The sequence below is a fragment of the Ornithorhynchus anatinus genome, chromosome 5, assembly GCF_004115215.2.
Source record: "Ornithorhynchus anatinus isolate Pmale09 chromosome 5, mOrnAna1.pri.v4, whole genome shotgun sequence".
NCBI lineage: Eukaryota > Metazoa > Chordata > Mammalia > Monotremata > Ornithorhynchidae > Ornithorhynchus > Ornithorhynchus anatinus.
In genome coordinates, this window is record NC_041732.1 from 63,155,569 (window position 1) to 63,182,619 (window position 27,051).

Consider the following 27,051-nt stretch of genomic DNA (forward strand, 5'->3'; position numbering starts at 1 on the left):
TAACCCACGGGGAGCCCGACCATCACATCCACGCTCGACTTGTTTTGTATTTTTTAATAAAGTTTGTAATCCAATGGACACACAAAACAAAACTGCGCTGAGAAAAACAGTTCCATAAATTAATAAGTGTTAGGACTGGGTGGGGGAGAAGGGGGGCAGTGGGCCAGGGAGAGGAGAGGGGTAAAAAGTCTCTTTGTACAAGTGTATAACACTTCCACATCGTGGGCGGAGGGGAAGGGGGGAAAAGGGTATCATGTTTAAATGAAGCGCACTTACAAATGAGTGACAATACAAAGTCTGAGTATGAAAATAAGATTTTCTCTGAAAACACATTTTTGGCACAGATTAAAAAAAAATGTATGTCAGGGGGATTTGATTTTTAAAGTCAGTATTATATATATTTATATATATTATATATATATTTATATATACACACACCCACTGAGTTCTGCACATCCCACCAGGAAGGAAAATGGAGATTTTCCCTTTTGTATGCTTTTTTTTTTCTTTTTTCCATGTAAACTGTACATCCCAGATGAATCAAAGATGGTGGCAGCGAGAGAGAGAGGTGATTAAGGAGGGTCACGCTTCCAGAAAAGTTGGGGAGAAGGGGGGGGGAAGGGAGGGAATTGTATGAAATGTTCTTTGACCCCTTGATTTCTGCAGAAATTCCCAAGTCCCGCATTCAAGTCCACAATGCATGTCAATGTGTGTCGAGACATCCAGAACGTCACAGCACGTCTTCAACTGGGCAAAAGTCCAAGTCACTAATTTAGTGCAAAGGCAGTTCGGGGTTTGTTTTTTTTTTTTTCCTTTTTCCATTTGTTTAAAAAAAAAAAAAATCCTCATTCCGCCGCCCTTTTCCTTTCCCCGAAAGGAGGTTTTTGAGAACCCAACCCCAACGTGCCTGCTGAGTGCATCGGTTGTCCATAAGCTAAAGCAATATGTAAACATACAAGGTAGCAGCACCGCTACCCAGCGACAAGTGTCATCGAGGCCAGCGAGGCAGGAGGCTTGGCTGTCCGTCTGTCCGGCAGCACCTCCTCCTGCTGCTTCTCAGCTGGCTTCCTGGCTCGCTCGCCCTCTCACTCTCGCTCGCTCTTTCGCCGCAGGGCCGTGGCAAACACAAACCAAAGCGGGCCCCCGGCAGCGGCTCACACGGAGGCGATGACGATCATGAGGTGGGGAGAGATGTTGGAGATGCTGGCGAGCAGGTCCGGGGCCAGGCGGGACAGGTGACTCTCCGAGAATTCACAGGGTGGGAAGATCTGCAGAACGTAAGCAGGCTGGAGAGGGGGAGAGAAGGCGGGAGGGGAGGGCTGAGTGAAAAGAGCAAACCGGAGTGAAAAGGCCCCTCCCTCCACTCCCCAGGGGAAGATCATTCTAGGGCCCGAATGGAGATGGGGGTCGGTCGTTGGGGCCCCTAGAAGGCATCCGTCCCCGAGGACTGGTCTGGGCCACCGCCGGCCTCGGGCCAAGCCGAGGAGGACCAGGCCCTGGCCCAGAGCCTTTGTACTAGGAAAATGCCACTCCTTGTCCACTGGGCCTTGGAGGAGGCCCCCCGCTTCTCTGTTCTGTCTAGTGAGAGCACCTCCCACCTTGACTGCCAAGGTCCAAATCAGGCTCCCCAACCCACCGCGGTCCCAGGACTGGAAACGTTCTGGCCTTTGAGTGCAGGTGCGAACAGGGGAAAAGGGAGGCCCCGTGGCCTACCGGAAAGAATCCTGGCCTGGGGCGGTTGGCCTCCTAACTACCCTGGATTTGCTCCAATATTTAGCCCACTGCCTCTGCCACCCAGAAAATATGATAATAATAATGATGGTATTTGTTAAATGCTTACTACATGCCAGGCACTAAGTGCTGGGGTGACTACTTAGAACAGTGCTTGGCACACAGTAAGCGTTTAACAAATACCATCTTTGTTATTATTACAAGCAAGTGGGGATGGACACAGTTCCTGTCCCCCACGGGCCTCAGTCTCAATCCCCATTTTACAGATGAGGTCCAGAGAGATGAAGTGACTTGCCCAAGGTCACACAGACAAGTGGCAGAGCCAGGATTAGAACCCATGACCTTCTTCTGACTCCCACGCCTGAATTCTATCCACACCACCATGCTGCTTCTCCTGATCACCACTGTCGGGAAGGGACCAGGGTGTTGGGAGGGGCGCATGTGCACAATGGGATGTGAGCCTATCCGGTGCCCCTGTGCCAGCCCCACTGCCTTCAGTCGTTGAGTGGGCGCCACCCTCCCCCCCCACCCCCCTCCCCCCCCCCGAGTCCAGGGGCACCCACACCACACCCCACCCCGGGACCACAGACCTGATTTGAGCCGGGGTTGGGAACGTTGATGATCCCTGCAGCCTGTTTGGTCTGCAGATAGGTGATGAAAGCTGCTTTGAGGGACTCTGTCTGGTTCACGACATCCTCCTGGTCTCGGCCACAGGGCAACGCCAGCAGCAGGCAGTAATCGCTCTCCACCTGGGCAGGGAGGAGAGGGGCCCATTTGAGCAGGCTAGATCAAGGGGGCGGAGGGAGTGACAAGGGCATGGCTTTTTTTTAAGTGGTATTTGTTACTTCGCTACTATGTGGCAGGCGCTATACTAAATGCTGGAGTAAATACAAGATAAACAGGTTGGAAAGTCTTTGTTCCCCAGGGGGCTTATAGTCTTTACTGAGGTAAGTGAAGCCCAGAGAAGTGAAGTCACCTGCCCAAGGTCACACGGCAGGCAAGGGGAGGCGCCAGAATGAGAACCCAGCTCCTTCCCAGGCCCGTGTTCTTTCCACTAAGCCACGCAGCCCAGAGAAAGGTCCCAGCAGGAACGAACACCCAGTGCCATTCTCTCGGGGAAAGCAGGGTTCACCTGTGACAGAGGCTGCAGGCCTAATCACCCCCGGCCGGCCTCTCCGGGAGCCTCCGAAGAAGCCGCTGCCTTTTTCCCCAGCAGGTCGAGGACATTCCCTCTCCTCTGAGGGAGGCGGGGAGCAGAGAGGTTCGAGAGCAGCCCTTTGAAGAAGCAGACTAAGTCCCACCCCGCCCCATTAGACCAGGGCAGCTGGGCTTGGGGGTTGAAGGAGAAAAGGTGGGGTACCCGGCGGGGCTCGCGGCACCCAGCCAAGCTCACCATCATCCTGCGGGCCACCCCTTCCAGCTGCGAGGTCTCCAGCCGCATCCGCTGGGCGATTCTCAGCGGGGGCCCCCCCTCAGGGGCCGGCAGGGACCGGTGGGCCAGGACGTTGTTCCCAGAGACAAAATGGAGCTGGACCGCGGCCGTGTCGTTCTTTAGCGCCAGGAGGCCCTGCCATACGATCGGGTACTTCTGCGGGAAGGGAAGGAGAGGGAGGGAGGAAAAGAGAGATAAAAACCCAACCTGTCAAAAGGAGAAATAATAATAATAATAATGTTGGTATTTGTTAAGCGCTTACTATGTGCAGAGCACTGTTCTAAGCGCTGGGGTAGACACAGGGGAATCAGGTTGTCGCATGTGGGGCTCACAGTCTTACTCCCCATTTTACAGATGAGGTAACTGAGGCACAGAGAAGTGAAGTGACTTGCCCACAGTCACACAGCTGACAAGTGGCAGAGCCGGGATTCGAACTCATGACCTCTGACTCCAAAGCCCGTGCTCTTTCTACTGTGCCACGCTGCTTCTCCAAGAGCCGAGCGGAGCCAGGTGAGGGAGCCCGCGGCGTGGGTCGTCCCGGGAAACCAGCCGGAGCTCAGATCCCCCTCCCGCCAGCCTGAGCCCTGGGAGGGCCCAAGGGGCAGCAGAGATGCGGGGAGGGGCAGCCCACCTTTACCTTTAACAGCTGGACCATATCCACGGGTCTCTGGGACACGGGATGAGAAGGTGGATCCTGCTTGAGGACAGACTGCGATTCAGGGCGAGGCAGAGCCAGTCCCGGTGGGGCCCCCGGGCCCGAGGTGGTCGGAATGAATAAGGGCTGTTTCTGAACGGCCGGAGGCGGGTGGGGCGAAGGGAGCTCCTGCTTCATGGAGATGGACACCGGCGAGGGATAAGAGGTCTGACCCGTTTCGGCCTGGGCCCGCTGCAGGTGTATGTGAGGGTCCATCTGGCTGGCGTGTCTATTTACAGTCGGGAGGTGGGTTGGTTCAGCTCCTCCCGTTGGGGGCGCCTTGGCATCCTGGGAGATCTGTGGAGTTTTGCTGCGTACGGGCTGGCTGGGATGGGAGTGTTCCCCTTCGGGCAGACCCTGGAAAGAGGAAAGGGAGGAAGGGGGCGAAGCAGAGCACACATCAGAACTGACTCCACACGCTTATCAGCCTCACCTACAACCGCCTCCAACAGGGAAACGGAAGGCCCAAGTGACTCTGGAGTCCCTTTGGAAGAGAAGTCAGTGACCCCACCTTTGAGCGACCACTTCCCTCTTCTTCCCCATTGGGAGGGGAAAATCCAGCGCTGGGATGCCGGGTCCCAAAAAATGGTTCACAATCCTCCATCCTGTATCTGGTCCCTCTCCCTGTCCCCCAGCAGGACTGCTCAAAACACCCCCAACCGAATATCCCCACTCCCAGAGAGGGCCCCCTCTTCCCTATCAGTGTTCTTTCTAATGACTCGCGACCTTCCTCCTGCCTGCGGGTCGGAGTCTTGTTTGGGTATCTGTTTAACGCTGACATCTCCCCACCCCTCAAAGACTTCCAATGATCACTCATCCATCTCCACACAATATAGAAACTGACCGTCGATGGCTTAAAGGCATTCCAACGGCTCACCCCAACTCCTACGTGACCTGGCTCATCTCCCGCTACAACTCCGCCTGCCCGTTCAGTCCTCTAAAGCCAACCTGCCCGTTGTGCCTCCATCTCACCTCTCTGGCTGTTGACCCCTGGCTCACATCCTCCTTCTGGCCTGAAGCCCCCTCCCCTTTCACATCTGAGACACTGCCATGTCCCCTTCTTCAAAACCCTACTAAAATCACATCTCCTTCGAGAGGCTTTCCCTGACTCGCCTCTCGCTTCCTCCCTTTATTCGCCTTTGCCCTCTCTTCTGCGTCACCGCTCCATTTGGGTCCGTACCCCTTAAGCTTTGCTACTCGCCCCACCGCACTCGCCCACGTCCTTTTACTGTCCTCCTTCTCCTACGCATAGCTGACTTTAATTCTGCGTCCCCCACTAGACTGTAAGCTCCTTTAGGGTATCTACCAATGCTATCGTACTCTCCCAAGTGCTTAGTCTTGTGCTCTGCCCATGGTGAGCGCTCGAGAAATTCCACCGACCGACGGATCAACCAGATGCTTCCTCCGTGCAGAGCAGCAGACTAACCGACTGGAGGAAAATTCAGAACACAGAGAAGAGACCTGACGACTCCTCTCCTCGCACCCTCCCTTCCCCCCCGCCCCCTGGATCGGAGCTGCGCAGTTGAGAAGCCCCGACATGGGCCCTCTGAGGGCAGAGCCCTTGAGGTCAGCGGCGGCCGCCGAGGCACGGGAGGGGGGCGTCCCCCTTTCTCACCTGAGATGGGGTCATGCTCCGGGAAGACAGGCCCATGGAGGAGGCGCCGGGAAACTGAGGGTGCCCCAGCTGAGCGGCCGTGTGATAGTTCCGTATGTCGCCATAGACCGACCGGTACTCGTGAAAGGAGCTCCCGGAGGGGTGTATGATCTGCACCCCGTGGGGCACCACCACGGGCGGGGTAAGGGGCAGCCCCGGAAGCTGGCCGCTGGGCGGGACGCTGAGGAGGCGGGGTTCGCTGTGGGGCGAGTGGGCCATTTTGACATCCGAGGCCTTGGGGGTCTCCTTCCCGGGCTGAGGGGTCTTGCTGGCTGGGGGTGTTTTCACCGATCCATCGGGGGTCCGGGATCGTCTCGACTCCGGGTGGTGGTCGCCGACCGCCGCCATGTGCGAGTGCATGATCATCCTCATGTCCCGCGGAACGCTGTACTGGTCGTGCAGCCTGATGCCCGGGGGGTGGATCCGGTAGTCCGGCTGCATGACCAGGACGTCCGACTGCACGGGGGCCGACCCGCGGCAGACGGGGTGGTGGTAGTGCACCTCCTCGTCGGCGGGGTGCTGCGCGGGCAGCGGGGGGATGACGATGTCTCGGACCGGCGCTGGCTGGGGCGTGCTGGACCTCTGGGGCCGGATCTCCAGCGGAGGCTGCAGGGCCGCTCGCGGGGAGTGGAGGGCCTCGGGCCGGATGCCGTAGGGCATGCCCGGCAGCGGCGGGGTGTTCATGCGGACCTCCCCTTGAGACAGGTGGCTGAGGGACACGGTCTGGGTGACGCTGTGCGGGGGCATGATGACAGACTGCTCGGGGTGGATGCTGGAAATGTACTGGGGCACCGGGATGCCCGGGGCCAGCAGGACGGAGGCGTTCCCGGACAGCGCCGGGGAGGAGGTGCCGCTCGGGTGACAGGCCCGGGGAAACGGAGCGGGGGAGTGCCCGCTGGTGCGAGGCGAGTGGGGTTCCTGCTTCGGGACGCCCAGGTGGGAGATGGTTCGGTCCGTCGGCGTGCTGGGTCCGGAGCCCACGTGGTTGGCGTCCGGGTGCAGCTTGCCCGCTAAGGAAGGAGGGTGGAGGGGGCTGAGCCCCGGGCTCAAGTTGGCGGGCTGGAGGACCTTGGTCTCCACTTTGAGGGTGACGGGCTCGGGCAGCTTCTTGTTGGCGGTGGTCGCCACGGCCGGAGGGAGGACCATCTGGCTGTGCACCAGCACCGGCGGGGCGCTCACTGCCTGCGAGAGGACTTTGGTCGGGCCGGCCTGAGTGGCGGGCGTGGAGACCGCCAGGTGGCTCGCCTCGGGCTTGTCCAGAGAAGGCCGCTCCTGCTTCACCGAGGCCATCACGGGAGGGGCGCTGTAGGGCGGGGAGCCCAGGACCAGGGAGGGGTGGGCGGGGACACTCCCATAGGCCCCGGGGGTCTGCGAACCTTTGGGCGCTGGCTGGGAGGGAGCCACGGGCTCCTGCTTGAGCTGGGATTTGGACACGGACTGCTGGAACTCGATGTCCACCGCGCTGGCCGGGGGGATCTGGCTGATTTTGGCGCTGATCCGCTGAGGGCCTTCCGTCTTCTGCCCCGAGTAGCTGAGGAGCACGACGCCCTCAGAGGTGTTCACGCGCAGGCTTGGGCCGGAGCCAGGCTCCACGGGCCGGTCTTCGATCACGGACATGGACCCCGGGTGAAACCTGCTGTTGTCGTTGGTGGTCGGCCTCTGCTTGTACTTCGGCGATGGGGCGTTCACCAGACACGTCTGGGCCGCCGGGGCCTGCTTCATCAGGGCGATTCTCGGGGTCTCCTCCAAATCGATGCTCGCAGGCATCCGGCTGATGACCGACGTGGCTTTAGGGGCAATGACCGTGCTGATCTTCTCCTTCTCCGGGAACACCGGGGCTTCGGCCGCAGGCAGGTCGGAGGCGTTGGTCACGGGGACTGCCGGCTTGTCCTCTGAGACCGGTTTCACTGACTCTACGGCGGGGTGCGGGACCTCCTCTACGCGAGGGGCGCTGACTGGCTCCGCGATGGCGGCCGTGACGTGTGTGGAGGCGATGCTCGCCGCCGAGACGTACTTGGGCTCCATGAGGATCTTTCTCAGGGTGCTGGAGTTGGTGTCTATGTCGGAGGCCTTGGTGTCTGGGGGGAGGGCCGGGGGCGGGGTAGAGCGGGCCCGGGGTTCTTCGTGCCTCGTGATCCACTCCGTCACCTTGGTGCCACCGGGGTGGAGGGGGACGAGGCCGGCGGCCGGCGGGGCCGGGAGTTTCGTCGCCGTCGCAGAGGGAATCGCGGGCACGGGTGTGCCGAGCACACCCGGAGGGGGGGTGGCTGGGGCGTTTTCGACAGCCGACCGGAGTTTGAGACCAGCCGGACTCCCATCGTCCCCGGATGGAGGGGGCAGGTCCGGAGCTTTAACGGGGGTGCCGTCCTCGGCGGGAGGGTCCGGGAGGTCCGGCTCAGCCACGGGGTCCTTGCCCAGGTCGGTCACACTTGGTTCCGGAGAGGCGGGGTGGGGATTCTCGGTCGGCTTGTCCTCCTTCGGCACCTCTTGGGGTTTGAACTTCATCTCGTTGGCCCCGGGAGACTTGCTCCGCCCGTGTTCCGGCTCGAACGCGTTCGTCTCCACGGCCTCACCTCTCTTGCTCACGCTTCTCTTGCGGCGGTACCGGGTCGCCTTCTGGCGGCCCTTGTCTTTCCGGGACACATCCACCTCCTGCAGCGTCTCCGCTTCCTGGGCTGAACTGGAAGACTCGCTGAAGCTCACCTCGGCCTCCTTGGTTTCCGCCACAACCACCGGAGGGACCGGGCCGCTCCCGGGCTGCCCCCCTTGAGGCTCCACGGGAGCATCGCTGTCCAAGAGGCCGGAGACAGCCTGGTCCGTCTCCGGCTCCATCTCCTCCCGGGGAGACGGCAAGACAAGCGGATCCGTGGAGAGCTCCGCCTCCGGCTCCGCGGGGTACGTCGGGGGAGCCGGGAAGCCCTCCGGCTCGCCGGCGATGTCGTTGATGATGGAGCCGATGGCCGCTGCCAGTTCGGTCTCGCTAGCCTGGTGGGCGGGTTTGTCTCCCTCCTCCTGGTCCGGGCGAGCTTCTGCCATGTCGGCTGCCTGTTCTTTGTAAGCTGCAATGGACGGGGTCTCGGTGAGCTTGGCGATGTTTTCCACGGCCTGTTCCAGTTCAATCTGCTTGGCTAACTGGGCCGCTTCCGGAGACTGCTTTGGCTCCCGTGGTACCTCTTTCTCCGTGTCTTGACCGGGAGCAGGTCCCGGCTCGGCCTTTGCAAACTGAAGTGCCGGACTGTCGTCCTTCAGGGGAGGACTCTTCATCTTCCCTGGGGATGTCACCACTGGCTCTGCTTCTTCTTCGGTGGGCCGCAGGGCCCCTTTCACCTCATCGACATTGAGGCGGATCTCTACGTTTTTCAGACACAGCGGAGCCTTGTCCACGGCAGTCTTGGCGGTGCGAGACCGCCCCCTCTTCGATTTGGTGCTCTTTTCCGGGACCGGCTTCTTCTCCACGATCTCCACTGGGGGCGATTCGGTGGGCTCTCGGTCTGGGTCCGCTTCCTTCTTGTCCCGCTTCTGCTCAGGTCCCGCCTCCTCTTTGTCAGACTTAGATTTTGAACTGCTTTCGCCGGCATGCGGCTCCTGGGAGCCCGCTTCGGGCCCGTCCTCCGACGCTTCGGCCGCGGCTTCGGCTTTTGGCTCGTTCTTCCCCTTCTTGCCCTGCTGGCCACTGGTGGCCGCTGCCTTCTGGGCCCTGGGAGACCTCCAGCCCTCGGCAGCTTTGGGGGGTTCGACTGCCTCTTTAGCCTCTGGCTCCTCTGGCTCCTGTTGAGCCGGCTCCACTTTGATGGGGGACACATCTTCCTCGGGCTTGCGGCGCGTTTTGGGAGGTCTTCCCCGCCGGGGAGTAGTGGGGACCGTGGCCGTCTCCTGGGGCTCTTTTTCGCCTCGTTTCCTGGTGGTCCGCGGTTGGTCGACTGGGTCTTTGATGGGTGACGGGCCCTCGTTGTCCCCCGTGGTGGCATACACCGATCTCACATTTCGGCGCCTGGTCCGGCTGAGAGGTAAACTTGGCTCGGTGTTTTCCGGCTCCGCCGCCGAGCCTGGGGACTTGGCGGCGTTCCTCGCCATCTTCTCTGCCTCCACCTTTAATTCCAAGAGTTTCTGTACCTCTCCGCGGGGTGAACTGGACCGTTTCAACTTTTCCCGGTCAATCCTCTCGCTCTTTCTCGTGACCGGCTTCTCGGCGACGCTGGCCGCAGTTGACTGCACCGGCGTCTTGGAGCGTTTGCTTTTGTACGACTTCTTGTCCTTTGCCACCACGGGAGGTTCAACTTCCAAATCGTTGTCCGAGCCCTGGGGCTGAATCTCCGGAGCGACCTCGACTTTCTGGTTGGCATTAGGATCTGGGTTGGCGGCAGGCACCGATTTCTCTTCTTGAGGCTCGCCCGGCTCCTCAGCCTTCTGGGCGGGCTTGGAAGAGGGTGGGTTCAACGCGGCGCTTTCAGGTTCCGGATCTGTGCCGATGTCCGCTTGAGAAAATGAGGCTCCGGGGGTCGGGGGCTTGGTATCTAAATACGAGGGATGCTCAGTGGACATGGAGTTGTCCTCGGGAACCAGCTGGGTGGGAACCACCTCCTTGCTAGTCTCAGTTGCCGGGGGCACGTCTACTTGTCCTGGGGGGTCCACAGCGACAGAAGCGGCCTGCTCGGGCCCAGATTTAGGCTCTTCTGCTATGGGGGCATGCTCCACCGGCTTCTCCTCTTTTGGGGGAGGCCCCTCGCCTGCCTTTTCATTTGCGGTCTTCTCGGGAGCCAAGGGCCCCGGTTCCTGGGGAGTGGCGGGGATTGTCGGAGTCCCCGCTGCCGCTGAGGATTTAGGTTCCGGTTCTTTGTTTTCAGAAACCAATTCTGGGGACTTGGGCCGGGCATCTCGGTCTTCCGGCTTCTCCACCTCCCTGGGCTTCTGGTCTTTCTCCTTCTCTTTCTGCTGCATGCGTGTGAGCTCGATGAATCTACTGTGGAACAGAACTACGGGTTCTTGAACCAAATCAGAAGCGCTGTTTGCGCCATCCGTTGACGCCTGCCTCCCATACAGCCTCCCGGAAAGAAGGTCAAGTTCTTCATCTTTTCTTTCCAAGTGCTGCAGACGCTTCGAGTCTTGCTCAAAGATTGAGCTGTGTAGGAACCGGGAGGCAAACAGTTCCTGCCTCTCCTGCTCCTCCTCTTTATGATCCTCCTTTTTGTCATCCATCTTCCCTTCAGAGTCAGTTCTGATCTTTTTCTTTTTCATGTACCACGACGGGATAGGCCTTGGGGCCGAGTCTACTTTTTCTTTGTCCTTGTTGTTTCGAAAACTTGCAAATCTCGAATCCCAATCTAGGAAAGACCAGTTCTCTTCCCTGGAAGAAGAGAGGGATTTCGCTCTTTCGAGCAGAGCCTTAGTGTCTGGCGTGATAGTCTTATCCAAGGCAAAAGAATAAAACTTATTTCTTTCTAAAGAACTCGAAAGCCTCTCATCTCTCTCACGGAGTTTGTCTTCCCTGTCTCTTAGTAAAAAAGAGAGCCGAGAACTCTCTAGTAACGAAGAGGCTTTGGGAGACCGGGCCTTGTGTTCACCATCCTCATCCGAGTCAGAGGGCACTTCTCCGGGCTCCAGGTCACGCACCGATCTCTTTCTTATGCCGTCTCTCTTGATTATGCTGCTCGGAAAGCTGACGTCCACTCTGCCAGGTTCTGGTTTCACTTGAGCCTCCCACCGACTCGACTCCTCTTCGGAATTCGAGCCCGTGAGCTTGATTTTGGCCACGTCTGCCACCTGCTCCCTCCTGCTGGAATCATAGGGATTCAATTTTAGGCACTCTTCCCGGACTGTCAGGTTGGGAAAGGAAAGCCCTTTCTCATCTATTTTAGGAGACTCTTTGCTTTCTTTCAAGGGCACCAGCTTTGGGGACTCGCCCGACTCTTCCTCTTCATGAAAAGGAAAATGGCGGGTGCTAGGGGAGCCGGTGGTCCTTTCGGATTCTTCGCTCACCTGCCGGGAGCTTCTGTAGTTTCGCTCTCTTTTAGTGCTAATTTCAAAATCCAAATGATCCATCTTTTTCTTTTTGCTCGGAGGCGAGTCATCGGTGACATCTTGCGGGGGTTTGCCCACCTCATGAACGAGGCTCCGTCTCTCATATTCATCTACCTCCTTTTTAGGACTGCCAAACTTCTCAGACTTTGCAATTTCCATCTCCATCTGCTGTTTTCTGCGGCTTTGCTCCATTTGTTTCCGGTAACTTTGAGTGTGATCGATATCAATGCCAATTTTTTCTTCAGTCTCTGCTGAGAGTGGTTTCTCTTGGCCAGGCTTATGATCGGGCATTTCTTCGGGGAGGCCACAGTAATTTTTCCGAATATCCTCCCTCTCAGTCCCTTGGTCCTCTATTGGCAGCGGCTGTTTGAGCTGGGGCTTTAGAGGATTAAGTTTTTTAGATGGATTTTCTGGATTTTCCACCGGTTCCTCGACTGGCTCTCCTAACCTCGCTTGCGGATCCAGGCTGGGCCTTAAACCAGTAGTTCCCAGAGAGCCCCCGGCAGATTCTTGACACTCCTTGGGGCTGGTAACAGTAGCGAGTCGCTCCAGTTTGATTTTCTTAGACTCTCTCTTCAGCACCTCTTTCCTCACGGGCTTCTTCTCAGAGTCCCCTTCCCTGGGCACCGTCGCATCCCGGGAAGACACCTCCAGCTGCTTTTTTACCGCAACCCGAGAATCCTCTTCATCTGGGCTGCTTCTTTTGACTTCTGCTTTTGGTCTTTCGGCTTTCGGGTTGGCATCAGCGAAGCGTCTTTTTCGGGCCTCCAACTTGTCCAGGTCTACCACATTCGCCCCTTCGGGAGTTGGCTCGATTTTCGGATGCTTCTTGGGCTTGAGCTTTCCCTCCTTATCGACCACTTCAACGTGGCTCGCCAGGGCCTTCTCCTTTGGCACCTTCGTTCGGACAGGCTCTGGTTTAGACTGGTCAGGTTTTACTGGCTCGACCTGAGAGGCCTGGACCTTCTGGTCAAGTGGAGGGGGTGGTGGCGGTGGGGGCGGGGGCGGGGGAGGAGGAGGCTTAGCGGTGTCATTATCAGCCTTTGCCCTCAGCTTTTCTAAGGCAGGCTGATCGATAACCTTCCCCTCCTTTTCTTTCACTCGAGTCAGAATTACAAAAGGTAACAGTTCCAGTCGGTTTTTGGCCGTCCCTTCTTTGTCAACCTTCTCTTTGCTCGGTTTACTGTTGCCCTTTAGTTTTTCAGGACTGGGTTCTCGCTCATTTTCTTGGTCTGTCTCTGAGGACTGGGAACTGGGTGAATGAATTTTGGCTTTGCGTTTCTGCTTCTCCGTCTTCTCCTTCTCTACTTTTTCGGGCTTTTCCTTCCGCACCACGCGTTTCTCTTTGTCTACCCTCTCTGGTTCAAAAGTGCGTTCCTTCTCGACTTTCTCATTCTTGGTGTAGCGTTCTATGCGGGCTTTGTCAAGTTTATCATATCTTGGGGGGGAAAGTGAGCTGCAGCTGCCGCTCCTGTCGGAGGACCTGCTGTAAATCCTCCGTTCTGACTCACTCTGCAGTCTCTCCGGGGGTGGAGGAGATGCCCCGGGGCTCTGTGGGCGCCGGGAGTGAGTCGGGCTCTGGCTGCGTTCAACTGGCCTCCTTTCATGTTCTCTGTCCCGATCCGATTCAAACCGCTCTCGCTCTCTTTCCCGCTCCCTCTGCCTGTAACTGTATTCCCTTATATCTTGATCGTATGGGTCATTCCTGTAATCTCTGTAGTCCCGAGGATCATCGTAATAGCGTGGATCATAATAGTCCGTTTGGTAAGGATCCCATTCTGCATAAAACTCCCTTCCTCGGGCTGGATATTCTCTCCGGGGGTCTTCCGGATATGTGCCTGGAGTTCGAACCGTCTCGTAATATGTGCGATCAGGGGCATATTCGTAGGAGCCCCGTCTTTCATCTCTGCAAGAGGGACAAAAACGTGTTATTTATTTCCAGCTCAGTGGTGTTATATTTTTTTAAGTGAGGTTAGAAAGTTTCATTCTTGCGCCACAGAACTGCTGATTTCAGTATTACATGCAAAATGAGAGGGTGGTGGAAGTCTACCTGTTATTCATAGTTCATTTTATTCCCTAAAAGAAATCATGACTCATTTCAATGGTGTCAGACACCTCGACGCTGATCTTCGAATCTTTCAAAATGTTTCTTCTCATCAACCCTTAGTCCCTTTAACCCTAGTTTGGGAAATATCACAGGATCAATTGTATTTATTGGAGTGCTTACGGAGTGCAGAGCACTGTACTTAATGCCTGAAACAGTGCAATATAACAGAGTTGGCAGGCACATTCCCTAGCCACAGTATGGTTACAGGCTGGGGAGGGGGGTAAATAAGTACATAAGTGCTGAGGGGGCTGAGGGTACAAAGGCGATGCAAAATAGAGTGGGAGAAGAGAAAACAAGGGCTTAGTTGGGTGTGTCCTCTTGGTGGGGAGGGTGACAGCCTGTCGGATATTTGGGTGGGAGGGGAGAGGGGGAGAGTTCCAAGCCAGAGGCAGAATGTAGGCAAGGGGTTGGCAATGAGATAGATGAGATCAAAGTACTGTAAGTTTGCATTAGAGAAGCAAAGTGCGCAGGCTGGGTTGCAGTAGAACACAGAGGGAAAGTAGGAGGGAGAGAGCTGATTGAGTGTTTTAAAGCCAACAGTAAGGAGATCCTGTTTGAAGCGGAGGTCGACGGGCAACCACTAGAAGTTCCTGGGGAGAGGGGAAACAGACTGAACGGTTTTGTAGAAAAGCGATCCAGGCAGCAGAGTGAAGTATGGAATGGGGAGAGGCAAGAGGCAGGGAGGACAGCAAAAAGGCTGATGCAGCAGTCCAAGTGGAATAGGAGAAGTGATTGGATTAACTTGGCAGCATTTTGGATGGAGAGGAAAGGGCAGACTTTGGCTATGTAGTGAAGGTGAGACCAACAGGATTTAGTCTGAATATGTGGGTTGAATTAGAGAGAGGAGTCAAAGATAATGCCAATATTATGGGCTGTGAGGCAGGAAGGATTGTGGGGCTGTTTACAGTGATGGGCAAGTCAGGGGGTGGGCAAGACTTGAGTGGGAAGATGAGTTCCACTGAAATTGATTTCACCAGAAAATACTCTGCCATGCATGCTATGAGACTTGATCCACTGCGCTAGCCTCTCCTATACCCAACTTGAGGTTTTTCTTCTCCACTGACTTTCCTAAAATCATTCCACATTTCAAATATCCCGTCCCCAGTTTCAAACACTGGTTTTGGGGGGGGGGGGGGGGGCGGGGCGGGGGGAACAGAGATTCCTTTCCCTAGGAGGCTGGGAAGAGGGGTTCTAACTCCATACAACTCTGTCCATAATGTACCATGAGCCCCATGTTATGACATCTTACTCTATTTACAGCCCTATTTGGTTGTGGGGAAGAGTGGGAAAAGAAAATACACCAATTTGGAAAACAAAGTTTAAATGACTGGCTTACAAAAGCCATTTTTTCAGTTACTTGTTATTTTTCATTCCCCAGTTCTTCTTCTTGTCACAAGCCTTCCAGTGCGGATCATTCGGTCTATATCCTACAGCTCTTAGAGACCTATGGAAGTCAATGGCCCATTAGGAAGACTGCCAAAATGCATTGCATAACTGGCATTTTGAATGGAAACTGAAATGGTGACCCCATAAGCCTCAAAAAAACTGTCATAAGAGTCTTGTCTAATATCTTCCTTTGAAAATTTCTGGAAAAATTAGAAGCCCCCAAAGTGTCTGCAAAATGCCCGTTTAATGATTTTAAAAATTGGCTACTTCAAAAGTAAACTTTAAGTCATCCTGGGAAAACAATGCCACCCAGAAGGCTTGAGTTTAGGGAATCTTTGCTCAAGTGACTTTGGGCTGGGTTAATGTGCTGCAAATAATTTGGGTGCCATAGAGTAGCATTAGTATGTCCTTCCTGCTTGTAAACAACATTTTCTGTTTTAGATGGTGAACTCCTGCACAACAGGGATTGGGAACTTTTCCACTAGCTCTCACAGTGCCATGAGTAGGCGAGCAGCATTTTATATATAATGATGGTGACTTCCAGGGATGGGGAAAAATGTAGTTCATGAACAAAGTCAAGCATTTCTTCCCTGCTGAAAATGTACTAGCTAGGCAAAACCTAAGATGGATGAAGTCTATAATGGAAGATAGGACAGCCTGTCTTCTATCTGGTGCACTAAATCACAAATACCATCAATACCCGATTCTGAGAATGTGTTCCAAAGATGTTGCCAGAAAGGAAAAAGACATGCTAATGAGTTCCTCCTCGTTTGGAATTTTAAGCCCTAGTCTAAAAGGGACAAAAATTGCCAGCCAGCACCAAAGATGCCCTCAAAAACCACTCTTCTGCACTTGCAGATCACTCAACTAAGTGTATTCAAATGGTAACATACTAAAATCAAAACCCATACAGCATTACTCAACCTTAACAAAACATTTCTCTTTTCAAACATGGTTACGTGTGTATTTAGAGATGCTGGATTTTTTTTCCCCAATTCATCTTGCAGCTAATTAAGCCTAGAGCAAGAATTCTTTCTACCTACTTTAATGATGGTGAAGAGAGTTCTTTACGTAGTCCTCTTAATTTCATGAGCAATGATATTCTAGAATTGCTGATGCAGATGGACTTTAACCACACACAGAAGTGGGGTTGGGATTGAATGCCAAGACTAAAGGTTTCCCATCTGTGACCTGGATACCTTTTTGCCTCCTGGCATGAGCTTTATGATGCATAGGTTCTCAGTCATAAAAGCCTAGGATTACGGTGGCGCTGTGTAGTCTGGCAGTGTTGAAAATGTCTAGGATCAGGATGGTCCTAAAAATCCCATGAACATTACGCATTTTCCTTTCAGATATTCTTCTCAATCATGAGACCCACATTTAAAAAAATAAAAATTAATAAAAGCACTTCAGGATAAAAGGGGGTGTGGAGAAAATGTCCAGATGCTGGTATGAGCTAAATATCAATGATGTCATGGCCAGAAATTACTTCATGATTGGAAAAGGGCCGGGCAGCTAGAGTTTATCAAGTACCCAAAGCCATTTCTCACTCATGTATGTCCACCTGGAAGTATTAGCGTGATTTAGTGGTAAAAGCATGAGCTGGGGAGTCAGAAGACGTGGGTTCTAATCCCATTTCTGACACTTGTCTGCTTTGTGACTTTGGGGAGGTCACTTCACTGGGCCTCAATTATCTCATGTGTAAAATGGAGATTGAGACTGTGAGCCCCATGTGGGACAACTTGATTATCTTGCATCTATGCCAGTGCTTAGAACAGTGCTTAGCACATAGTAAGCATTAACAAATACTATCATAATTATTATTATTATTATTATTATTATTATTAATTACAGCATTCCTTGAGTACTAACCAAAGACTGGTAGGAGGGGAAGACGGGGGGCACATGGGACAACAGGACAGACTAAACTGCGCTGCCCATCGGATGGCTAAAAAAGTGATAAACCTAGGCTTTTGGGATCCTGGCAGCATTATGATAGGACCCTTCAATATACTGGGATCTAAAAAAATGATCAGGGCTATCAAGGTGCTAGTCTCACCCAGGTAACTCAAAATGAAGATATAGATCTTGCTAAAGTGATAAAAAGCTAATGTGGTTGTCATTCCTAACATTCCTAGCAAAACAAATGAATGGCTGTTAGCAACAACTGTTCTTGCACTGTGATTTAAAGTATTACCCTTAGAAAAATACCTGTTTTCCTTCCCTCAGAAAGTGTTAGTCCCATTTGGGGAAGAGACTATAGTTTCCCCAGAGTTTAGCACGGTGCTTGGAATAAAGTAAGCTCTGAATAAATGTTATTATTATTGTTATCATGTTGTTACTAAGAGGAAATTTACAAATAACTGCTTAAGACATCAGCCTTCCCAAATTCAAGGCTTTGTTCAGGCTTATTCAAGAATACATTATTTAGGAAGAGTGCAGAGAATTCAAAATTAGAAACCTATTGGGGTCAAACTGAAGGATAGTCAGGTTCCTGAGTAAATGCAGGATGGTGAGAACCAGAATCTGGAGACAAACTCTTCAAATACTAGAATTAAGTTTCCTTCATGGGCAATTGGGGTAGCATGTAAACCTGTCTTATTATCCGGGCAAAATATCCTAAAAAATGAGAATGAATTCAACTATCTGCATTTAGATTAACAGGAATTAAGATGACAAATTGGGGATTTCAGTGAAAAGGTTATGGGCAGATTATTTTAGATTACTAAAAGTTAACTAAGAAATACAGTTACCAAGGAATTCTCACTAGAGAAAAATCAACACAAACATAAACCACCAACGAGAAAGTCCACGCCAAAAGGTTGCCTTAACTATTAAAATCCTAGGGCTCAATTTATGTTTAAAAGTTTTGAGGGAAATGTGGTAAATGTAACATTTGTATTAGATACGTGCCTTCTTTCAGCTAACATTTCATAAAAGTCTCTGATATCTTGACCTGATTTCTCCATGGAATGATAAAATGCCAATTGACTCTCGCGGTTTGCAAAATCCACCTAAAATACAAAAGAAAGCATATTTGATAAAAATACAGACAATCCTTTAGGTTGTTAGAGATATAAAAGGTTAGCCGATCAGCAAGTTTTCCCCAAAGCAGTCCTTTCTAACCGATTTCAGAAATCTTCTGTGGAGAGGGTGACAATCAAAGGCAGAAAGGAGAGAATGGTCTCAAATTGGAGAAAAATAATCCAATGACCAATAAGACACCTAGGTTTCAGATTAGTAAGACTTCTCTCCAAACAGGGCCTATCTCTGTACCAAATACAGGCTCTCATTTCAAATGGCCAATTAATGCAGAGCCCCTCGGTGGGGACAACTGATCAGGTCCAAGCCAAGTTCTCTCATATCTACTCCAGTGCTTAGCACAGAGTAAGCGCTCAACAAATACAGTTATGTTTATTATCTGAAGAACTGAAACCCTCATGCTCTATTTTGTTCCAGGATTCCAGTTTGTCACATCTATTCATACGATCCAACAGTCTATATTGTGCAGAAATTTGCTGGAACCGTGACTACAGGAGCACAAAACCAAAGTAAGGCAGGCCTTTGATTTGACATTTACCTTACACTTGAATCAACAATCTCGTAGCAAAAGGTACTCATATTGATAAATGCCTTGGACATTTTATTTCAGGTAAAAACAACTATCACTTTAATACAACCATCACAGTTAAACATGTTGACTTCCTTCCAACCACCATAAACATTGAGTTTTTAAGACAAATACACCAGACAAAGAAAAAAAAAGATCATGCTTGAAGTGGTTACCCACTCTTTAGGAGAGGAGGAAAAAGGAGGAGGAGAGGATAATTCAGAAAGTTGGACTGATGCTCCAAGTTTCTGGATCTGTTAGGGTGTCCCTGAATATTTGCTTGCCATCTAGCATAGGTATCAAGGACAGTCACCAAGCATCCAGGAGCTTAGAGAGGCCCATCTGACCAAACAAACGTCAAGATAATCAGAAGGTGCTATGTCTAATCATTCAGAACCCTAGACCTTCGATAAGCCGAGTGTAAAAATTTGAAATACTCTTTGGAAATGGAGGATTGGTAAGGTATGTCCTGTTAAGCATTCCCCTGACTGGCAATTTGCAAAATGCCAGCAATCTAAGGGGGAAGTTCTGAATGCAATTTTGGTTGTTTCTTTTTAAAGGTCATTCTGCACACCTTAATTTTATTCCCACCGATTTTCCTCCCCTTGGTCTCTTTTACAGCTGCTTGTGCATATTCAATTTCATTGTAGAGAACCAGGGCCATGCCTTTTAAGCGGTCAAACACCACCTGTAAAAAACAAAAAAACAAAACAAAAACCAAATAAGAGCCTCATCCACTGGACTTAATGTCAGTCCCAACAAAATCCTAAGTCATGAGGACACCATTAAGAAAATATTTTTTTTTTTTTACTCCGTAAAATTTCAGACTTTTCTGATGATGCACATTTAGTGAAGAGACGATAAAAGGAGCAGGGACTGTTTTGAATTGTGGATATTGTGGCTTGAGGTATATTATGCCTTTATTTTGTTTTTCTGTATTTTACTTTAGCATTTTCCTTGAGGACTGGGTATAATGTTGTTTGTGCATTGTTTTGGATGCAGTTCTTTTTTTTGTTTTTGTTTTTTGTTTTTAAAAAAATCAGAATTTTTGAAGGGGGGGAAAAAAGGTCGATGGAATACTAAGTCAATGAAGAAAATGAGTTTTGGTTACAAGCAGCAGTATTGTCTCAGAGCTGCGGAATTTATCATTTGCTAGATCTGTTTGGAAATCCTTCCAAACGTATTTTTTTTTCCAAACAACAAAAGTCACATTAAAAGACCATTAAAGCTATGTAACAAACCCACATGGCCCCAAGAAATTTCCATTCAAGGGTGAAGGCTTCATTCTACCCAGGGCACAGTTAAGGCATGCACCACTCTCTCCGTGGGTATGTTGCACAACTGTAACGTGTTTTTGATGAACTGTTTGTTGTGTGAATTTCCCTTTTAAAAGTCAGTGTCTAGTTCTAAAAATAGAATTATGCCTAATTACATAATTAGCATGATTGCATATAATCACATAATTAGACAGCTTTATTCTCACGTGAAATGAAATTCTAGAAATCCCTATGAAATTGCGCATGAAGTCGTACGTAGCTAAGTACTACGGACTCGTTTAAAAATTCATTATCTCGGCTGGTTCAAAATAGTTGCTTTTGAAAAATACTCGCTTGCACTGTAAACAGACTAGAAAACTATTCCCAAAAGGCCAAATTTCAACCCAGAGCAAATTTCTCTGCATGAGCTAAAGATGCTGGAACCTGGGGGTGGAAAGGACAGGATGTAAAGAAAGGAAGACAGCAACAACTTCAAACCACACACCAAAACCTCCCACCTACCTTTACCACAGGCCCATAGCGGCAGAAATGTCGAGTTAAATACTGATCCGTTACGTTTGTAGAAAGCCCATCTAACCACACGCAGTTTGTAGGCATGCTCTTTCCAAAACCCAGCTGAATATAAAAGGTGAGATTTCCATCAGTAAAATTCACAATCATTCCACTAAAACACTGAGAAAGCTATTCAGATTCCATAGGGTTTTTTTTCTTTTTTTAATCAAACAGGCTTCTCAAGTGAGAGAGCGAGCAGGTCAAAATCAAGATGTATTTTTACAAAATAGCAAACCTGCCCTAGCCACGTACATACACACACTTTAACAAACCAGGATGAAGAACAGAAAGAAATGTGCGATTTAACTGCATTACTTCCAGAAACTTCAGATACAAAGAATTACAGGCTTTATATGCAATAAATCAGGGAAATAGAAAAACACGTGATTTTCTTTCTTTACCTTGAGCCGGTTATTTCCAAGGTATTCCCCATCCATCTTCTTAATAGCCTTACAGACACTTGCAATATCACAGTATTGCAGGAATGCATACTGAGGAACTCCATTCACTTTCTTAATATCAATATCCTGAAAAATCAATCAGTATCACTCAGCAATATGCCAACACGGATACAGATCTAAGTAACCAAATCTACAGGTAATGTTTCTTCCCCAAACTAATCGGACTCCTCAGTAAGCATTGTTGATTTTATCTTAAAAGTTTTAAAACATCAGTTGATAGGATGTTGTGTGATGCCACAGTACATCAACTGGACAGATTTTCAAAAGTAAAACCCCTCGAAAAAGCTTCTCGAATGTTTCTCCTAAATCCAAGAATGACACTAATGGCTACTCAAGACTCTATTGCTTACTGCCAGGGGAAGAGAAGTTTTTATACTAACCAATTCAAGGTAGCTCATTTAAAATAACTACTCCAGGGCCACTCCAATAAAGAACAGCCTGTATTTTGCTACAATCAAGGCTTTATGAAGTATTCTAGACACCCCCCAAATTCCAAACTAATCCTCGGTTTGGGAGGAAAAAATGAGCCAAAATGATTCTTTATTCTAGAAGGATCTGAACTACAATATACTGATTCTTTACTCATTTTCTCTAACAAATTTATATTAACTGGGTATAGGCAAAACCCAAGATTAAAACGGCATCTTCCAAGAAACACCAAAAAATTTTAAAAAAATGATAACCTACGACAGAATACAACAATTTCAAAGTAGCACCTGATCACAGTATGTGTATAAAGGAACGAGACTGTCAAGAATCCAATCCTAAATATTCAGATAAAGTCTCAGAAGAAGTCTTCATTAGACTGAAAGCTCCCACGAGGCTGGGCAAGAGCCATCTTATCTATGTTCTGATTAGCCCCTATGATAGGATTAGGGACTCAATGACCATAGATGACTTGCTCCATGTTAAAGAGCAGTAGACTGTACGGATCAATATTATCTACTGCTCCCAGAGAGTCTATTTTAAGCCACTGATAAATATTAGAAATTTAAATAAAAGCTAAGGTGGGGGAACTGTGGCTAAAACTGGTGGGTTAAAGAAAATGGTTTAAATTCAGAAAACTAACCTGTAAGATGGTGTTCAAAGAAAGTGAAAACAGGGGGCCAATTTATACCCAGGCATGCAGCATAAAACTCCAGGATAATGATTTAAGTGGAATGCTGATTAGGGCCAATCCATTCTGCCAGAGCCACATGTGGCTTGAAGTGTGACAACTTTATTAGCTACTATAAATTGGATGGCACTTAAAAGACTTAAAATTAGGGTGCTTAAAAATTCACCTCACAGATGCTCATCCTGACAAAAACTGTAGTTTTTCCTACACCATAATTATCATTCACTTCACCTGACTCCAAAATGCAATTCCATACACAGGGCTCCAAAAGGGTAAGAGCAGCAGATATCCACACTCTTCACTCCTCTAACACCAACCTACTTGCTGTACCTCCATCTCGCCTGTCTCGCCACTGACCCCTTGCCCACATGCTCCCTGTGGCTGGAATACCCTCCCCTCTTCCCATCTGAGGGATGATCAATTCTCTCCCCCTTCAAAGCCTTATTGAAGGCACATCTCCTGAGAAGCCTTCCCCAATTAAGCCCTCATTTCATCTTTCCCACTCCCTTCTGTGTCATCCTTACACTTGGATTCCCCCCTCTCCCCCCAACCCGGCCTTATTCACTCCTCCTTCAGCCCCACAGCACATATGTACTTATAATTTATTTTTAAAATATCAGTCTCCCTCTCTAGAGAGTAAGCTTGCTGAAGGCAAAGAACATTTCTATCAACTCTGTTATATTCTGCTCTTCTAGGCATTTAGTACAAAGCTCTGTACACATAAATATGGTCTGATTGACCGATCCCCTCAAAAGGGTATAAGGGTGCTCTGAAAGAAAACAAATCCAGATATGCGAAACTAAAAGAACTGGAGCATTACATTTTGTAATGTGGTTCATAAGCTCTCCTAATAGAATGTAAACGCCTTGAGGGCAGGGACCTAACCCTCTACTTAGAGAAGCAACTTGGCCCAGTGGAAAGAACCCGGGCTTGGGAGTCAGAGGTCATGGGTTCGAATCCCACCTCTGCTGCTTGTCAGGTGTGTGACTTTGGGCAAGTCACTTAACTTCTCTGTGCCTCAGTTACCTCATCTGTAAAATGGAGATTAACTGTGAGTCTCACGTGGGACAACCTGATTACCCTGTATCTATCCCAGCGCTTAGAACAGTGCTCTGCACATAGTAAGCGCTTAACAAATACCAACATTATTATTAGTTTTAGTGTATGTTCCCAACCACCCAGTACAATGACAGTACACTGGGACACTGTAGTCCCTCGATTACCACAGATGGTGAGGATAGAGGGACACTGCCAGATGAATAGGATAAGAAGTAAGGAACTGAACCAGGCCATTCCCTTCCTGTTTGTTCTCCCCAGTCTCAACTCTCTCTACCTTGATCCTGTTACACAGATGAGCAGCACACTTTCACTAACGGGGAAACCTTAACCCAGAGAGCAGAGCCTCGTGACCCCCTTACTATTGTTAGAGAGGCACAGTCCAACTGACAATTCGGTCTTTAGAGGGGGGAGGAGGAGGAAGCATGGTTTGAGAAAGGGATGTTATTACCAACTCCCTGGGGGTGGGGGGGAGAGAGCAAGGGAGATGTACCTATAGGTGCACGCTCCTACAGCCACTCTATTTAGAAGCAGTTTCCTTTCACAAGTTTGGGGTGCCCGTCCTTGCTCCACAGACTTGAAAGCCAAGCTAAAAGGGATTCAAGCTGGCACAATTCATTGACCTCAATGAATTACGTCGTTGGAATTAGAATTCCCAACTTAAAGACTACACCATCTACCGCTATCTCCGGATAGAGTTCTCTAGGTGTATTTCCTGAGTTATATAAATTCCTGATATATTGGGCCTCCTCTATGTAGTAGGTCGCAATATGCTTATGAACACGGTGCCCTTCAAATACAAATTAGATGGTATTCAAAATCAGTGTCGTCTTTTCAAGTGAACTTAATCGTGCCCCTGTTAAATATACAGAAATGTAAAAATGAGGTAGAAGACAATATTGTACAGCAAAGCTTATGATGTGCGCTTCTAAGTGAATAGCAGAATTTGCTCTTCTAGTCCAAGCACAAAAAGACGGTCCATACTTAGTGGAGCGATTTTGCTTTCTAGGCTTGACAGGACCATTTCTCAGTGGCCATTACATTCACTTCTCCTACAACCTAGGGGTTCTGTGCTTGTAAAATCCCTGTGGAAGAAAACTGAAGCTAAGTACTCTCCATTTCTATGTTGCAGGCATACAGGCATATAGACTGTTTCGCCTTATTCCACAGCACTATATCCACACAGGTTATGCTGTCAGACAAGCAGTACCTAATTCCCTAATGTTCTGGCCAGAGGATGTAGTAGTTAAGACACCTGTTAGAGGAGAACTAACTGTCTCACTGAAGCTGGGAAACACAGTAGAATCTGCTCCCCATTTCCCCTCACACCAAACAGGCTTGAAAGAAGGAGAACCAAACGATATCCCGGGTTCTGACTTTTTCTTTGAAGTCTTTTTATAGCGGTTACTATTAGCCAGGCACTGAACTAAGCCCTGGGATCAATACAAGCTAATCAAGTCGGACACAGTCCCTGACCCACATGGGGCTCAGTCTATCCCCATTTTACGAGGTGAGGCAGGCACAGAGAGTTTAGTGACTTGCCCAAGGTCACACTGCAGACAAGTGGCAGTACGGGATTAAAACCCAGGTCCTTCTGACTTTTAAGCCTGTGCTCTATCCATGAGGGTCCACTCCTTCTCTTGCATTTCATCCCATTGTTGATGGCTACTCTTCCCGAGTAGTGAGGAAACCCTATCGTACTCAAACCAATGAGCTGCTGAAGTGCTATGAAAAGTCATACTGACTAGACAGTAAAAAGTGAATTTGGCCTTCCAATGCTTCTCACTGACATCCAAGTTGGCCTGAAGCACAATACCAAAGCATTCTTAACTTCCATAAAATCCCCAGAGGGCCACAGCAGTCAGATTTTCTTGACCAGGACTGATAATCGGAGGCTGAACTCAAAGCACTATGTAATGAGCACCAAATACAGTGACTTCTAGCAGGCCTCATACTGAGCAGAAACAACTGCTTAAAAATCAATTAACGATATTTATTGAGCGCTTACTGTGTGCAGAGCACTGAACCAAGCACTTGGGAAACTACACTGTAGCAAGTGTTGGTAGACACTTTCCCTGCCCACAAGGAGTGTACAGTCTACACGGGGAGACACATTAAAATAAATTACAGAGAGGGGAATAGTAGGGTATAAGGATGTGTACATAAGTACTGTGGGGCTGAGGTGAGTTTCCAAGTGGTTAAGGAATACTCAGCTAAGTTCATAGGTGACAAAGAGAGGAGGGCAGGGCAGGGAAATGAAGGTTTAGTCAGAATAGGCCATTTGGAGGAAATGAGATTGACGGAGGGTTTTGAAGGTGGGGAGAACAGTGCATGTCATGCATGAAGGGGGAAGGAGTTCCTGACCCGAGAGAGAACATGGGCAAGGGGTCGGTGGTGGAATAGAAGAGATCGAGGTACAGTGAGCGGGTCGGCATTAGAAAAAAAACACAACAAAAATATTCACATTCTCACAAAGAGAAGGGATGAATATTAATGACGCGGTCCCAAGATCACTACAAAAACACGAGGCAGCTTTTCCGAACATAACAAAGGTCAAAAATAACTCTGTATTCAAAGAAACAGCAACGTACCACAATTTCTCCGAAGCGTTGAAAGATATTACGCAGGTCATGATAGGTGGTAGTTTTTTCGAGGTTGCCGATGAAGAGAGTTCTTGTTGCTTTTGGGTGAAATTCATCTATCCTTTCATCCAAGGGGCGGAACTCATTCTCGCTTTCTGTTTCTACAGGTGAGAAAGCTTGTTTTTAATAGAGTTTTATTAAATGTCTTGCATTCAGTTTCCTGAGAAAACAATCTCTACTTAAGGAATTAAAACGAAATGGGTTCTGACCAACGATGCAGGTCCAAAAATGCATTTCCTTCGCAGTTTTATCTGTAATTAATTCACCTCCCTACTACTTCCTATCCTGAGCAACAGATGAATAGGAGAAACCTTTGGAATATCTGGGTGAATGGGGAGCCTCATTCTACAGTAACCCTGCTTAATCAGAATAATGCCCCAGTGGCAACAGAGAAACTGATGGCCTGGAATTTGTTCAGTTTGACTTCATCAAATGACAGGCATTACAAGGGGAAAATCTTGGTTACATTTCTGGCAGGGCCTAGCTCCAAGACGGGAAAGATTGGCGTCTTCCAGTCTTCGAGCTCCTCCCTCACCACCCACCCACCACACCTAAGGTGACAGATACCAGCATTTCGAGCACCAGCAGCTCTCCTGAGATCAATCAAGAGTGTGGTTTGGTAACTAACCCAGGCTCCGATAAGATGATGATTCAAAGCCAAGATGCAATTTAAAATTCGAACCACAACTCTCAACCAAAATGTGATGATCTGATTCAGAATCAGTGTATTGATTTGTTCGCCATTGAGTCAAATTTTCCTTTGGAAGCCCCCCTTTCCCTCCACTCCACCAAAAAAAGCCCTTCTGAGTGCTCCTGGTCTTTTCTGATCTTGGATGGACTCGTATCAGAGTCAAAATGTGACCAGCTGTCTCTCGACTTCCTCTGGCACACTCTCGGGGAGGGGACTGTATATAAATATTCACTCAGTTTCTGACTAGGGGAGTGAGGAAAGCTCTGAATGTCCTTCCTGACCCTGGAATGAACTCCAAGGGCTTCTCAGCTCCGCAACACCTACGCAGGGTCAAAAATATAGGAAGTTCTTCTGTTTTAGGAAAAACATCGCGTTATGGGAAAAGTGTGTTTTAGGAACTCAATGGAAATAGACACTGTAGGGGGAATAGATGGTTTGACGGTACCATGACTGGCATTTTTCTCTACAAATTCCTTCAATGTGTATACATTTGCTACTAGCAGATCACGTTACGCTCACTGTCATTTGGCTGTTTTAGATTCTGTAAAGTTACAAATATAAAGGCATCAGTTAAGTAGGGCTGTAAGGGGTTCAGAAGAGTAAAGCTGGGACAGATGCTGGGA

General features: G+C 49.7%; 1 protein-coding gene across 3 annotated transcripts in view; it reads right to left on the minus strand.

Annotated features, from left to right (window-relative positions):
• Nucleotides 1-39: 39 nt before the first annotated feature.
• Nucleotides 40-27,051, minus strand: part of SPEN (spen family transcriptional repressor) — an 88,553-nt gene continuing 61,541 nt past the window's right edge. For 2 of the 3 annotated variants that reach the window (XM_029065449.2, XM_029065448.1), the window contains 10 exons: nucleotides 25,687-25,838; nucleotides 20,863-20,988; nucleotides 20,411-20,524; nucleotides 19,207-19,320; nucleotides 17,936-18,036; nucleotides 5,473-13,435; nucleotides 3,801-4,214; nucleotides 3,125-3,319; nucleotides 2,322-2,480; nucleotides 40-1,286 (listed from right to left, as the gene is read on the minus strand). In XM_029065449.2, the coding sequence (XP_028921282.1) occupies nucleotides 1,155-1,286; nucleotides 2,322-2,480; nucleotides 3,125-3,319; nucleotides 3,801-4,214; nucleotides 5,473-13,435; nucleotides 17,936-18,036; nucleotides 19,207-19,320; nucleotides 20,411-20,524; nucleotides 20,863-20,988; nucleotides 25,687-25,838 (9,470 nt within the window). In that variant the 3' untranslated portion in view covers nucleotides 40-1,154. The remainder of the gene's footprint in view (nucleotides 1,287-2,321; nucleotides 2,481-3,124; nucleotides 3,320-3,800; nucleotides 4,215-5,472; nucleotides 13,436-17,935; nucleotides 18,037-19,206; nucleotides 19,321-20,410; nucleotides 20,525-20,862; nucleotides 20,989-25,686; nucleotides 25,839-27,051) is intronic. The other variant, XM_029065447.2, reaches the window with a different exon arrangement.